Here is a 16,284-nt window from a genome sequence, read left to right on the forward strand (position 1 = left end):
TGAAACCACGCTGGAACGGTCAACTTGGTACACGAAAAGGAGTGCTTGCAAGCGTTGAACAAATAAGTTATGGCATATATAAGATTCATTTTACTAAAATCATTACAGAAAGGAAGAATGATTGTGGGCTTGTAACCCAGATAGCTGAAAATTACCTTACTCTGGATCATATGTATTTTCTTAAGGCAAGGACAGACACCAAAGAAGAATCCACAAGTGATGGGTGTAACAACTTAACACGTCAACTAATCTTGCACTATAGGCGAAGGTATAGACTAAACGGATGTTCGAAGTTCTGCGGAGTTTACCTGCCTTTAATTACTTCTTATCCTACATAAACCTAATAAGTCCTAAAAAGAAAACGAATTTTGTATGCGGTAGAAGACATTCAGATAGCTGAAAGAAATTGTTGTGGCAAAAGATGGCAGATCTATTATCGATCTAAAACTTGCCGCAAGGCAACCAAACTGTTTACATAATGTGACTTGCATGCATTTCAACGGCTGCAGGTTAAAACGTACAGAAAATATATCAATACATCATTACACGATACACCACACTGAACCTTCGTAGGGCTAGGTATTCTCTCCCTATAACCAAACGCCTCATTTATTTGATGCGTGGTATCTGAATCCTGGCCCTTCCGTAATTGGAAAAATCAAATTTGCATCATTAACAAATGATTTATTGTTTTAATAAATATCAATTGAGTGTGGAATTAGTTTTGATGCACACAACAAGCTGGCTCCACTAACGGATCTAGCAAATGGCTACTGGTCAGCAACTAAGGATCACCTATTACACTAATAAAAAAACAGAAAGAAGCCCTTGGGTTTTTAAAAATGGGAAGGACTTTGCATAACAAATCTTACCTTGGAGGGTATAGTATATGTTCCATGGATAAGTGAGGAGATAAAATGTTGCACAACACATCATCAACTGGTCTAAGCACGACCCTTTACAAACACAAGCATCAAATAGCCTTCTACCATATTTACGAAGCATCAGATAGTCTTTTACCATATTTAGAAAAATGGATATGTGACTATATCCTAGCTTTATCTCTCTCTTGCTAAGATAGCAAGGTCAGGAATGGACCTGAAGATTCGAACAAGAGATACCTCCACAATCTTCTCAAGCAATACAAACATTTCACAAATTAGAATTGTCTAAACGTTAAGAAAATATTAATTATAGAGAATCATGTTCACACAGTTGCACGTAATTTTTCTTGTATGCCATTTACAAGGATGCACCTAGAAGCACACTGGAGAAAGAATCATTTAGTATACAATTTCGAATGTTTAATCTGTCCCTACTTCTACAATCTGTGAGATCCAAAAGTAGAAGGCAATGTTTTTACCTTTGAAATGGGAACCAGGCCAGGAAACCATCGCCCTCCCAGTCTACATGTACTACCATGACAACTTATACGTTCATTGAAGATGCTAGTAAAATCTGAATGAAAAAATAACTATAAACGGATTCAATCAAACAAATGATAATAATATATTTATGTGGCTATTTTTCCATATGAACCGTGGCGATCTGAGGGATGTCTACGGATTAATTGCGTAAGCATTGTCCTCCTGATTTACAAATATGCATGGTTACATAACTTAAGGCCATTTTCATACCCAAGCAAATTTGGTTTGGGCATCCTTGTACTTTCCCATAAATGGAAATACCTTAAATATTCATCTAGGAGATGTGCAAATATTTCTGCATCCAGGTCCGCGGTACATATTTTTACTGGATCATTGGACAACAAGTTCTCTTCTTACTTGAAGTAACACATTTTCTGTATGATGGCCTCCAGTCCTTATGAAGAACGACCGTACATTTGCAGAACATTAAAAGAGGTGGAGAACTATGTCGGATCGACTTACACATGGTAACAAATCTAATAAGGATACCATTTTTATTCCAGACAGGATTAAAAACCTACTACACTGACCTTATAATTGAGCGGGCATCTGCAGCAAGATACAAGAACCTCGACTCTAATTTTGAGATGAAAACATCTCAATCCTCGGTATCATCCAAAGAAACAGCAGAGACAGAGTTCGGCCTTTTTGCAATAGACAAAATAAATGAGATAGTTGCATCACAGATTGGATTTCTTACACGTGACAAGAAGGAGCATTGAGGCCACTTAAGAGTAGTTTCCTCACGCTTGCTCTAACCACTACTCGTGCTCATTTGTTGAGGATTCTTTCACTAAATTTCAAGTGCAATATGCCATAAGAAGAAATGGCTACTACACATTGTTGAGAATTCTTTCACTGACGTGTGGGAAGAGCCAGGTGCAGCCTAATATCAAGAAAAGACACTAATTAGAAACATATTGCTAATCTAATGCACAAAGATCTTCTTGTAAGACTGAAATTTGGTTACCAGTGCAGAAAAGTGTACTACCATACGTGATAATAATTTAAAACAAATATTTTCCAGAAACCTGATGCCATATTGAAGTTCTAAGATGAGGGCATGAACGGTTAAACATCGCAGATTGGATTACATGATTTAACATCACATATCTAAAGAAAATGGTACACCTTACTCATGACATCGTCGTCAGCAGCAACAGAACGTCATCCACGTTCGCATATGTTCCTACCATCAAGCACCTGAAAATCAACAATTATCATCATGTAGGAAAGCTGTGTTATCGAAAGGATAAACACTGCATTAGGCCCTGCATATTATCCTACAAAAACTTGATAACAGATGTATGGAACACAGTTCACCTCATCACTCATCTTCTCCAATGTTGTGGCTGTTTCGTTTTCCAAATCAAACCTGGCAAACCGTATCTCAGCGGAGGCATCAATAATTGGCTAGGATCCTAATCAGCCAATGCGATTGCGCTCCTTGCTGCATCCATCCATCCTTGCATCGGAAAGTAGTATTCCATCAAGAATAACGCCATGCTCCTTGGACTGACGCTGCTCCACCAGGACATCTTGTACGGGAGCCTCATCACCATCGAGCTACTTCTGGAGGGGCGGCAGAAAACACAGCACAATTCCTAGGTGTCCAGATGAGGGTTGTCTTATCGATGATAGAGGAGGCGCGAATCTGAGCCGGCCGGTTGGTGAACTCAGTGCGGCAGCATCGGGGGAACACAGCCAGGCCCGGATCCTATGTGGCGACGGGGATCCTGGGTTCGACACGGAGATGCCCTCCGGTGGTGCCGAAAACTGGCGGAGCATCTGGATCTGGCGGAGGGGAACATGGGTTCTCCTCTGGGCTGGGCTGCTGCGGCAGCACGCTAGGGGTGGGTCGTTGGGGCGGCGTGATGCGGTGGTCGTAGGGGAAGGGAGCCATGAGGCGCTCTCGGGTACGGAGATGGATGCGGCACTGAGCGAGGGATGTGTGGTGATTTTTTTTTTACTTGTGCGGTGGTTTTTTTGGTGGGACGGAAAATGGAGAGGAGTTGGACGAAGGACGACGGACCATGGTTGAGGACTGACGACGGAACACTCCGGTACTTTTTAATTAGTAGAGATAATTTATACTATGTTGTTGCCTCGTGGAATACTGATGTTAGCCTTATGAAAAAATCGAGATCTATTTGTTGTATGTGGCTATGTATGTATGATTCAGTCATTTTTTGGACTAAATATCCAACTTTTTTTTATTGAAATCCTTTATTTTTAGACTATATTTAATATTTTTTCCAAAACGCTATTTGAAATATAGCACGCAATTGCGTCCATAGCGTTTGAAGGAGACCGACGCTATTTCATTTAGCACGCTATTTTAAACCTTGGGTATAAGTAGTATCATCTGGCACTCCACTAGTTATGATCATCTCTTTGCTACGACGGCGACAGAGCATGCCTTCGAAGGTTTTACACTTGACGTGTACCGGCTCCTGCAGAAGCTGGATTTCCCTATCTACTCTCCACTTTCCACTGCTTAGGGCATTTTCAGCGAGTCATTTTTATTTCGGACATCAAAAACATTTATTTTGGTTCCTTTGAGGTATCCCACGGATAGACCTGAACGCATGTCCTCCATGGTTTCATTTGGAGCAGGGTGTGCATCCAATGGGGCCTTCTATTTAGTCAGTGTTGGCCATATTGTTCTGCTCACTTTTCCTATTTCCGTCATTTTAGCCATTTTGAATATAGTATAATAATGTAGTTTACAATGGAACAAATTTAAATACTCTGTAGTTCAATCAAACAACATAGTTCAAAATCAAATAAAATGAGAGGAGGTGACTAGTTGTTTCCTACGTGCTCTTGCGTATGCTCAACCAAATCCTATTGAAGTTGATTGTGAGTTGCCCGACCACAGATCTCATGATGCACATAGATAAATTGTTGAAACATAGCCTGTCTCGGTGCGAGCTCGATCAAATTATCCTGAAATTATCACCCTTTGTGCTAGACACTGTTATCACACACCTCCTAAACTATTCTGTTGTGTATGAGCATACAAGAATTTGTCCGCTCTACATCCTTCCTACAAACCTCTTATTATTTTGCAAACCCACAAAAGTTTTCTTCTTCGGGATTGCGGATTGTCATCACAAATGTAGACCACGGAGGGTAGATACCATCAGCTAGATTATAATCCGTGTTTCATGGTGGTCATTGATCAAAAGATAGTGAACATGTGGAATCCTAGAAAATATTGGAGAACACGTCATGAAATATTGTCAAATCCAAGACATGGATTAAGGTGGCGGTGGCGATGGGGACGAATAAATGAGACAATGGCAAGGATGGTTGTAGGGCTTGGGCTCATCTGACGACGACGCATGCATTCAAGCAATACCGGCAAGAGGATTGACCTATGACAAGCAGCGGCCGAAGTAGGTAGCACCGAAAACGACGAGAAACTGGGAAGGCAGTGGCGGCGATGGACGAACGATAGCTGCACCACCGATCCGGACAGGGGCACAACTACACTGCATAGTAGAGCCAAGTTTCGGTTCTGCAATAAATGCTACAGCGTCGCTCTAATTTTTATGCTGTTGTGTGAGAATTTATATATAAAGCCGGGCTAAAAGGCCTTTTGTTAAATAAAAAATCTGATCGAATAGCTGGTCAGTCAGGGATGGGACGTAGTGGGCTGGCGCACGCCGTACGCAGATCCTATTCATCGCTCATTGTGGCGCCTATCTGGGGCGCCGCACAGGGGAGGGATTCGTTGGGCCGGCCCATTACCAGTGATATGAGCGTTTTCGGTTTTTGTGCATTCTGATCGTGATTGTTTCTTGGTTCTTCTCTGCTTTTCCTTTTTCTGTTTGGTTTTCTTCTCGGTTTATTTTCCTTTTTCTTTTGTTTTTTCACTTTTGTATGAACTGTTTCAAAATCTTAACAATTTTTGAAATTTTAAAAAAATCGAATTTGAACATGTTCCAAATTTGAACGTTTTTTTAGAACAGATCAATTTTCAAGTTTGAACTTTTTCAAAACCTAAATATTTTTAAAAACTGAACTGTTTTCTAGGTTGAACATTTTTCAGATGTGAACTAATTTCTAGTTTGGACTTTTTTTTGAAGTTTGAACTTTTCAAAATCATAACAATTTTATATATTTGAATAGTTTTCAAAATTAAACATGTTTATGTATTATAGTTTCTTTCTTCTCTTTATTTTTATTTTCTATTTATGTTTATTAATTATTAAAAATAGTTCACATTATTGTAAGAAAATTCATAGATTAAAAATATATGTTCGCATGTTTGAAAATATGTTCACATATTAAAAAAAAACATAGGTTCGAAGTAATTTGCCGTTCCAAAAATTGCTCAACAGGTTAAAACATGTTCACGTGGTTTAAAATAATTTGTCAATCGAAAAACAGTTCATCAAATTTAAACAATGATCAAATGGTTCAAAATAATTTTCTGATCCAAATTTTTTTCATCGGCATAAAAATTGTTCACGTGGTTCAAAATAATCCGCCGACCAAAAATTGCTCATCGGCTTAAAAAATGTTCACGTCTTCACCGATCGAAAAAATGTTCGTCTGATTAAAAATATGTTGAAATGGTTCAACATAATTTGCCGATCAGAAAATTGTTCACCGGCATAAAAACTGTTCACATGGTTTAAAATAATTCGCCTACCAAAAAATTGCTTGTCGGGTTAAAAATGTTCATGTGGTTTCAATAATCCGTCGATCGAAAAATTGTTCATCAGATTAAAAGAATGTTCAAATGGTTCAAAATAATTTGGCGATCTAAAAAATTGTTCATCAACATAAATGTTGTTCACGTTGTTCAACATAATTCACTGGGCGAAAGTTGCTCGCCAGGTTAAAATAATATTCACGTGGTTTAAATTAATTCGCCGATCGAAAAATTGTTCATGGGATTAAAAAATGTTCAAATGATTCAATATAATTTGTCAATCCAAAAGTTGTTCCTGGGGCTTACAAAATGTTCACGTTCTTTTAAATGGTCATGTTTAAAAAAATCATATTAAAAAAGTGTTCATCCATAAAAATATTCTTGTTGAAAAAATGTACACAATGTTAAAAAATTAATATTAGGTTCATATGAAACGTGAACATGTTAAAAAAATGTACACATTTTTCTACTCCGTACTTGTAAAGCGGAGAGACAAAGAACATTAAGAAAACAGAAGAAAGAAACTGGCCGAGTGGTCCGCTTCTGACCCAAACTTAGCGTGCAAGCGAGGTGGGCCGCAGCCTAGCCAAAGGCAGCGTGCTCACCGTGTGTGCGGCGCCTCTGTTTCGGGCCGCTTAAGACGGTGTAAAGGAGCACCCCACGCCGTATCCGGTGGTGGCAAACCCTATACACAGACCAGGTCGGCGCGTACCGCGCGCCGCACACCCCGCGCGCGGTACGGGCCGGCCCAGTTAGGTGCGTGTTGCCTCCTTTTTCGATTTTTCTTTTCTTTTTTGTTTCTTATTTTCTGTTTCTTATTTTCTGTTTTCTTTTTTCTGTTTTGTGTTTTCGTTTTCTTTTGCTTTTTCAGTTTCCTTTTTTTAAAAATTTTATTTTTCAGATTCGAAAAATAGAAATATTTTTTAAAAAATTAAATTAAAAAATGTTCAAATATAAAAAACCGTTCAAAATCTGAAAACCGTTCAAATTTAAAAATCGTTCAAACATGAAAAATGTTTAAATTTATAAACTGTTCAAATTTAAAAATCGTTCAAATTTGAAAATTGTTAAAACATGAAAAATGTTCAAATTTAAAACCCGTTCAAATTAAAAAGCCGTTCAAACATGGAAAATGTTTAAATTTTAGAAAATATGTTTTTTAAAAAATATTCAAAATATAAAATCGTACAAATTTTAAAACTGTTGAATTTAAAAATGTTCATATTTTAAAGAAAAAAATCATAAAAAATATTAGATTTTGAAAAAAAAAATTAATAACAGAAAAAAACAGAAGAAAGAGAAGAAGAAAAAAAATCATACCTGAGCTAAATGGGCCGCGGCCCAAACTACCCGACCTGGTCGCTGGTGTGTGCGGCACCCCGCACGCGCCGACCAGGTCCGCACACACCAGCGACCAGGTCGGGGTATAGCAGTTCCCTGCGGTGGTTGCCTCGTGCAAACTGGTCAAGTGGTTCACATGGGTTGGCTCGATCACTATTTTTTTTCATGTGCACCGCACCACCATGACTCGCGTATCCTTCGCGGCTCTTTTCTTCTCAGCGCAACGGGCGTCGGGCTCGTCTCAGCCCTCAGCCGCTGGCCGCTGCTCTCCCAAGCCCAGGCCTGTTCGACTAAGAAGAGGTTAAAAATTTCTACAGTGTACCGCAAGAAATACGGACTAAAAACTAGTATAAGTTTGGACAGCCTTCCTTCAGAAGAAACTAGCTGCTATCTTTCAGGGGGGAGTGATGTTTTGGCATATGGGATCATATGCTCATTTTATTTTCAAATACATGTTAGACACATTTTAAAATTTCAAAAAAATTAAAATAAAAATTTCGCACGTACATCTTCATGTGCTACACGCTCACGAAGTCGTTTCATGAAAAATCGACATGTCATATGGCGTGTGTAGAAAAGACAAAATTCGGTGCTGAAACAAAGACTTGTCACAAGATAAATTTTCTCTTTTTCTCTTAAACTACAAAAAATATCATTTTTTCGTGAAACTTGACGAATACACATATATTATGGAGATGTACATGTAAATTTTTTTATCAAAATTTTTCGACACTTGGAAATATATGTTTTTATGGTAGAGGGATCATATGCACCTGGGAGCCGAATTGAGTTTCTGCTATCTTTCCATCTCCGGTATTCCTCTATTCGATTCCAAATCAACATCCTATATATGTAGCCGCTCGAGGTACACATTCCCTCAAATAAGCTTGGACACTTAAACTGACAATTGAAAGTTCAAACTCATAAACAAGATACTTGAACAATAATCTTAACGACCTTATGTACTCCTTATGTTCAAAAAATATACTAGCTTCCAACTTCTAATGAAGTTAAAAGGTTGGGGCCTTGGCAACTTCCCATGTAATTTGAACCTTGATCTTTCAACCAACTATTAATATAACCATTAGCGCAGCAAACCTACTGTGTTTCAACTGAAGACACAAATAACTTCAGAGCATATGATTGAGTAAAACTAGAACTTTTCTCAACTCACTAACTAACTTACTTACAACAAAAATAGAATCTAATAATATATTTCCGTAGATCAACTACAGCTTCGATTCAGGCGGGAAATATGAGGATAGCACTAAAGATGGAACTGTTATAAACACGACAAGCAAATAACAAAGAACGAAACAAGAACACACGCATGAGACACAAGATTTTAACATGGAAAACCCTTTTCAATAAAGAGAGGTAAAAACCACGGGCGCCAGCCAACAAAACTTCACTATATCGGGTGAGTATTTACAAACGTTGTGTGTTATCTTATAATCTGATAAATTCTAGCTGGCTGCTTACAAGAGGTATATATAGGCAGTGACATCGATCTGTCACAAGCCTACCGGCGACGAGTCTCGCTCCGCTCGTCAGAAGTTAGCCTCCTTTTAGAATGAATTTAGATCACAATACAACATCAACTTTGGAAAGCTGAAGCCCACGCTTGCTTGTCATCGACACAGACGACTATGGCGGCACAAAACTGAAAAGCCTATTCGCTGCTCGATACCCGTGCAGACGATCATGGCCGCAGATCAACTGATTCGACTCTAGAGGGGTTGGATGCGAAAACCAAAAGAAGTGCCATGGTGCTAGCACGTATTGCAACGACGGTGGAGCTCCTAAAGGGATGACACATCCAACATGAAGTTTTGTCAGATCAAAGATCGAAGACGCGTGAAGATGGCAAAGGATAAGAGGTTGGGTAATTTGAATAGGGCGGAAGGAGAGAGGAGGTTCAAGAAAATAAAGGGTCAGATTGTGTGCATTAGTAAATGAAACTGTTAAAATAGTTTCACATGTTGCATTCTTTCAAAAGTTATGCACAATTCCTTAATTAGAGGAAAATTGGACAAGAGCTAGAAAAACATAAAACACATGTGTGACCTAGCATGAAGTAGAAATAGAGCACACCCCTGGCATGATCAAACATGACAAACACAAGGAAAGCCAAACCCAACTCAACACATGTCCCTAAGGAGATCCGCCCGTGATCATTAGCGTCATTGTAACGACGACACGAGCTTAGGTTTCTCGTTATTTGGTTCGCGAGCTTCCGAAAATGTAGGAGTACAAAAAAATCATGAAATTAATAGAATTTGTTTGGTTTCACTACATGGAAGTGGCAGGAATGTCTCCGAAGGATTTTGTATGCCATAATGTTCACACAGACGAAAGTGAATTTTTCTGAGATCGAATCAATTTTTTTTTATTTTGAAACTGCATACATAATAGATCATAGGAAAGATTCTATGATATTTGGTCCCACAAACAAAACATGCTCGGTACAAAATACCTACTCCCTCCGTCCACAAATAAGTGGACATCTAGCCCCTAAATTTTGTCCACAAAAGAGTGTACTTCTATATTTCCAATGCATTTTAATTGCTTCTCTCGCATCGCACGGAAATCAAACCTAATAATATTGAGCATATGTTCTCCTTGCTTTTTACAAACACTTAACTCATTGGAGGTAAACTAATTAAAGAGAGGAGATGCATCTTCCCAATGCATTTTTTACTTCACTTCATAATGTATCTTTAAAATCTCATACGTACACTTATTTGTAGGCGGAGGGAGTAAAGCATAAACCCATGCGTGCGAGGTGCGACTCGACACGACACAGCCACCACCAGGCAGCATCACACGCTGTTCCCAAAACCCCTGCCCGACAGGCTAGGCCCCTCGCTAACCCTGGTTCCTCCTCTTTGCCAAACCAGTGAAACCGCCCAGCTTTTACCTAACCACGGTTAAACCTCTCGCTTCCCAAAGGAGAAGGTGGTGCGGTGAGCGCCAGCGCTCCACTGCCGCTTCTACATAGGCAGCCTGCCCTGCTCGGCGTCCGTCGCCCTTCCCATTTGTAGTAACCCACGGCCACGGCCTCTCGAAGCGAGCGATCAAAAAGCAGACCGCGCGCGGCCTCGCTCTGTCATGGTCACCATGGTGACCAAGAAGCCCTGGTGCGGCGGCGCCGCCACCACCCAGTTCTCCTCTGCCTTCTCCTCGCCGTCCTCCTGCTCCTCGGGCTCCCGCATTGCCCCGTCCCGCGCGCGGAGGCACAAGAAGAAGAGGAGGGGCAGGGGCGGCGGCGCGGTCGCTGAGCCGACGACGGGGTCGTCCATCTACAGAGGCGTGTGCAGGTGAGCGGCGAGCCCTGCCGTTGGATCTTTGCGCTTGATTTTCCGAGAGGTGTTCGTCCGTTGAGTTGCGTTGTTGGTGAACTGCAGGAACATCGGCTCGGGGAAGTACGAGGCGCACCTGTGGGACGGGCACCGCCGGAGCACGGCCCAGGAGAGGAGAGGCGGCCAAGGTGAGTCCTTTTCCTGTCCGGCCAACGCGGACAATCTGTTTTCCTTGATTATTCTCGAGTAATCTGTTCTAGTTTCATGTGCTGACATTCTTCTTGCGATTTGGTGCTCGTCCGCCTTGGAATCTGCGTGGTGGCGATACGCGTCCAATGCCTGCTGTCCCCTCCCTCCCGCTCCCATTAGTTTATCTGGGTGAGCTCAAGATCCTACTCTCCCTTCTTCGAAAAGCTCGCGTACTTTTCATTGCCATGATTCACAAACTATTCTGCATGTATATGGTTCCAAAGTTCAGAACTTGAGAGTTGAGACGAAAATGCAATTGTGCCATTGTCCCGGGCAATGGTGCTGGCCTATTATTTTCGAATTTTGTATCCGCAACCAACCCACTTCCTTCTTTTTCTTGGAGGGAAAAGAAGGGATAAAGGAAAGGGAAAAGCTTCAGATCACCCGGGGGATCCCGCGTTTATTCCTCCGGCTCGTACACGCGACGCGTGTCCTCCTCGATGGTGACAGCGATGGGACCCACCACAACCTTATCCCCTCACAACCGCTCCTCCTCCATTCATCCTCACGGTCAAAGCGGCCATGACCGCGCCCCACGCAAGGCCGCCGCGCGACCTCACAGCGCTGCCGCCGCGCACGCCCCCACGAAGCGCCGCCGCCGCCCCACCGTGGCTCCAAATACCTACGTCCTTCGCCCCCATGGGAAAGCCAGGGAAGGTCGCCGGACGGCGTGGACTCCCTCTTTTCCGCCTCCATCCCGAGCGCCGCCGGGGTCTCGTCACCTTCTCGCGCTCCGGTCGGGTGAACCCCGCCATGGCGCGCATCGCCGCTACACCCTAGCAGCCCGGCGCGAGCTGCGCTCCCTACATCGACCACCGGAGCGGCCGCTTGCCGGCGTCCCGAAACCACGTCCGCCCTCCCGCTTCCCCTCTGCTACAATCGGCCGGTGGCGGCTGCTACAATCGACGAACGTCGATGCTACAGCGGTCGGCGGCGCTGCTACAATCGAGAGCGTCGATGCTGCAGCGATCGGGCTGCTACGGCCGCAAGAGGCGCTACTACTTGCCCCCAAGGCGCTGCTACAATTGAAGAGTGTCGCTGCTACAAGCAGCCGGCGGCGCTAGCGCTGCTACAAGCGGCCGTCGGAGCTGCTACATGCCCCCGGCGGCGCTGCTACAAGCCCTAGGCAGAGCTGCTACAAGCCCCAGGCGACGACTTAGCTACAAGCCCCCGGCGACGGCGCTGCTACAATCGGCCGCCGGCGCTGCTACAATCGCGAGGCGGTGTTGCTACTAGCGGCGAGCGGAGATCACGCGCCGCCGCCGGAGCTCCCCGGCGTTGCTGCCGAGGCACGGCGCGACCGCTCCGAAGGTGCATCGGCCCTGCTACAATGGAGCACCGGGCGTTGCTCGCTCCACCATGCTCATTGTCGTTGCATCGACGATGCACTTAGGCTTCTCCAGCAGCGGCCGCGGCAGACGGAGGAGCAACACTAGCTAGCGAGCACGGATGGGGGAGGTGGAGGAGTGAGGAGGGCTGCAGCATCAACGCCGCCACACCGTGCTTCTCCGGCGACGCGGCGATGCCACGACATGCTTCTCCGGCGACGCCACGGCAGGCTTCTCCGGCGACGCCACAATGGAACGACGGGCGGCGGCGGTGCTGCCGGGAGATAGAAGTATCGGGAGGATGACGCCTCATGGGTGCCTTTTGTTTTATTTTTTGGTCCTTTCTGAAAACGTTGACCCGAACGGACTGAGTGAGCGGTTTGATCGCGTTAATCGTGCGGCTGGCGACCCGGGGGATCGGGGGATTAAATCCCCCGGGGGACGCTCAGCACGCCCCTAAAGGAAAACAGAAAAGTAGCGTCTTGGTAAAGTGGAAACAGTAATGCTACATCTACGGGCACATTGTTTACAAAATGGACTTACGGGATGACGTGTTAAGTAGTTGTGTGCTGTGATTTGCTACAAAATTAACCAACCCCAAACCAGGCCCAACCGTAGCAGGCCACGTCTTGCCCGTAAGCATAGTCCGTAAGGAGAGCCCGTAGGTGTAGGATTATTGCTAAAGCCCATTTTATATCTTTTGTCCCCATGCATGTGTCCAAAACTGATATGCGTTAGCTAAACGCATTGGATTAATCCAGAAGTTTCTTGGCAGGATCTTACGAAACGGAGGAGGCAGCGGCTCGCACCTACGATCTCGCGGCGCTCAAGTACTGGGGCTCGGACTGCGGGATCCTCAACTTCCCTGTAAGTTCAGTCCAGGATCACCTGTAGTAGTAATTCTCTTCAGAGTTGCAGTGAAATTCAGTTAAGAACTTAAGATCGCTGTTGCGATAAATGCAGATGGAGACGTACGATCAGGAGCGCGAGAGGATGCAGCGCGTGACAAGGAAGGAGTACATGGCCCAGCTGAAGCGCAACAGCTGTGGCTTCGCCAGGGGCGTCTCCAAGTACAGGGGAGTTGCCAGGTGCGCGCGCATCCCTCGAGCTTAACTGTATCCTCTGTCAGATTGAATTGAATACTGTGGTGACATGTTTTGCATGGAAATTTCAGTTTATTGCTGCACTGTTAACTCCCGGTGATCTCGATGATGACAGCTTACTGGCACGAATTTCAGGCATCACCAGAACGACCGGTGGGAGGCGAGGATCACCTGCGCCACCGTCGGCGGGCAATGCGTCTACCTGGGCTCGTTCGGTGCGTTTCTCTCTGTCCTTCAAACTGTAGAATAGTAGATTCATGTAGCACAGTAGCAGAGAACACACGCACACAGATCAATGGAGTAGCTAATCGTTTCTTCACTGGAGAAGACCAAGTATCTGAAAGGTGTCGCTGTTCTTGTTGCGTTTTCCACTGCAGCTACCGAGGAAGAGGCGGCCAGGGCGTACGACCTGGCGGCGATACAGCTCCGCGGCTTCGGCGCCGTCACCAACTTCGACGTCGACTGCTACATGGACCCAGGCCAGGAGACGGTGGCGCGTCCAGGAGGCCCTCCGTCGGCGCCGCTGCTCCTGCAGCCCAAGGACGAACCTGAGGCTCCTGAACCCGAGCCCGCCGGGTCGCCCGCCCCGGTGCTCCGTGACGACGTCGACGACGTGGACCGCGCCGTCGCGGAGGTCCTGGAGGCGCTCTGCGTGGACCGAGCCGACTTCGAGGCCAGGTACAGCCTGCCCCGCCACCGGTGCTGGCCGTCATCGGACGACGACGTGCGCGACCTTCCGAGGGACGTGGGCTTCGAGGATGACATCGAGAGCGTGCTCTTCGGCGACGCGCCCGGCACCGCCGCTGCCCAGTACGTCGTGCCCGCCGCTTCCCAGGCCAATGCGGCAGCGATCACCTGCGCAGCCGCCACGATCAGCTCGTCGGCGTCTGTCGTGTCGCACGTCTCGTTCGTGTAAGTACGTGTCCGTGGCTCAGGCTCGTAGTCGCTGTGAGTGGAGTGCCAAGGCACGGGTAATATCTTTTTTTTGGGGTTGTAAATATCTCTGGCCAAGTACCAAATGCGGCTAATTTTGGCGAGCAGATTAAGTGACAGTGACAGTAACACGAGCAAGTGGGAGAACTGGAGAAGCCCAGCTCGAGATTTTTGATTTGAAACTTTCGGTATTCGCACCTTGTCGCCTAACGATCGTCGATCGATATGCTCGCTCGGTCATGTTGATTTGACAGGAGCCTCTGCAGGTGCCTAGCTTAATGCTTCGGGGCTGATCACGCATAAGATTTTGTCGCCTGACAGGCACCGTCGCTGTTTTGTTCAGAACAGCTACAAAATATACGAGAGGGGAAAGAAAGATCGTACGTTTCGTGGGCAACATTTTTAAATTAATTGACTCAAGTTTATCTAAATATAAATATATCTAGACGTGTTTGCTGACTAGATATATTTGTATCTAAATAAAGTTAAATCAATTAATATAAATCGGAGGAAGTATTTCACAATGTGAAATATTCTATCAGGTCAATAGCAAGATGTTTGTAGTGGTTTCGGCACTTTTAAAATTCGTCATATCAGTTTCGCAGTAGGTGTATACATTTATAGAAGTGATTATATTATGTATTTGTAAACCTCACCAGAAACTGAAAGGTACACCATAAATCGTCCTTTGAGCTGACTTATGCTCTAGGGGGAGGAGTTGCGGCCATCTCGTTTTAGTTACCAACACATTCCAAGGGAAGTGACATGGCCAGGTTATACCTCAAGTCTTCGAAGCGGCGGAGCTTGGGCCATTTCCATGGGAGGCAAATGGGCTTATAGGATAATATTTTAATGTTTTGGGTCAAAGTTGGGGGACAAATGGGCCAAATTTCTCTGAATCCTTCATGAAATGTTCATGGGCTGGGGGGGGGGCGGTGGCCCCCCTGACTCCTTCATAGCTACGGTACCGAGTCTTCGTTTGTAACCAAAAAACATTCGCTCCTTCCTAAATTAGAATACATATTAGTTTTAGTTAAAGTTCAACTTTATAAATTTATTTAAATATATAAGCAATAATACTAACATCTACAACATTTACTGAATGTTAATAGAATCAACACAAAATGTTTTTTTACATTATATGCATTTGGTATTTTAAAAATTAATATATTTTTTATATACAATTAGTTATACTTTATAAAATTTGACTTTAACAGAAACTAATATGCACCCTGAATTGAAAGTGTTCTTAGCATTAAAACTACCAATTTTGCGCTCAAATTTTGGAAAATTATCACTTTTTAAAAAAGGATTTCTATTTCTGTGCCCTCGGGTCCTTAGTTGTGCTCAGTTTTCTCCAGCTCCTTAGCTTTTCCTCAGTTTTCCCCAAGTCCTTGTTTGAAACGCGCAGAAGCAGCTCAGACGGCAGGATTCCCGTTTAGTTGACCGTTCCGTGCTGACGTGTGAGGCCGCGTCGTGTGTGCCCGCGTCGCGTGGGGCTGGTAGAAAGGGACCGCGTGGGACAGGACGAGATAGCGTTTGGTTGCACGTGAGCAGAAGCTGGGTTTTGTCTCTCTCGGTCCAAATTGGCATTTTCCCTTTTAACAGTACCTTTTCCGCCTCCTTCTCTCTGCCTTTTTTCACCTAATTAATATCAAATCTAGAGAAGCTTGCATTTCTGTCTTTCTTCAATTATTATTTGTGCCTTTTGCCCTCGTTGTTTGCCCAATATGGCAGCAAATCTAGCAGGGAGCCCAATCTAGTACTCCATCTGGTCCATATGTATGTAGTTAAATCTAGAAGCAAATCTACAGGGAATGTACGATAAATTCACACGGTCATATAGTAGAATAGGGATAGATAATAGGGATCCCTCCCTAGATAATAAGCTGCATACATCAGCCAAACATAGTAACAGGTTCGAGGTTCTTCACA

At 44.3% G+C, this 16,284-nt stretch overlaps 1 protein-coding gene across 1 annotated transcript; it reads left to right on the top strand.

Moving 5' to 3' along the window:
- The first annotated feature begins 10,554 nt into the window (after positions 1-10,554).
- On the top strand, positions 10,555-14,332 carry LOC124662929 (AP2-like ethylene-responsive transcription factor At1g79700). The gene is made up of 6 exons (XM_047200707.1): positions 10,555-10,754; positions 10,842-10,924; positions 13,089-13,180; positions 13,277-13,401; positions 13,552-13,631; positions 13,794-14,332. The coding sequence occupies exons 1-6, from the start codon at positions 10,555-10,557 to the stop codon at positions 14,330-14,332; spliced, it is 1,119 nt and encodes a 372-aa protein (XP_047056663.1).
- Positions 14,333-16,284: the final 1,952 nt, after the last annotated feature.

This window comes from Lolium rigidum, chromosome 6 (assembly GCF_022539505.1).
Source record: "Lolium rigidum isolate FL_2022 chromosome 6, APGP_CSIRO_Lrig_0.1, whole genome shotgun sequence".
Taxonomy (NCBI): Eukaryota; Viridiplantae; Streptophyta; class Magnoliopsida; order Poales; family Poaceae; genus Lolium; species Lolium rigidum.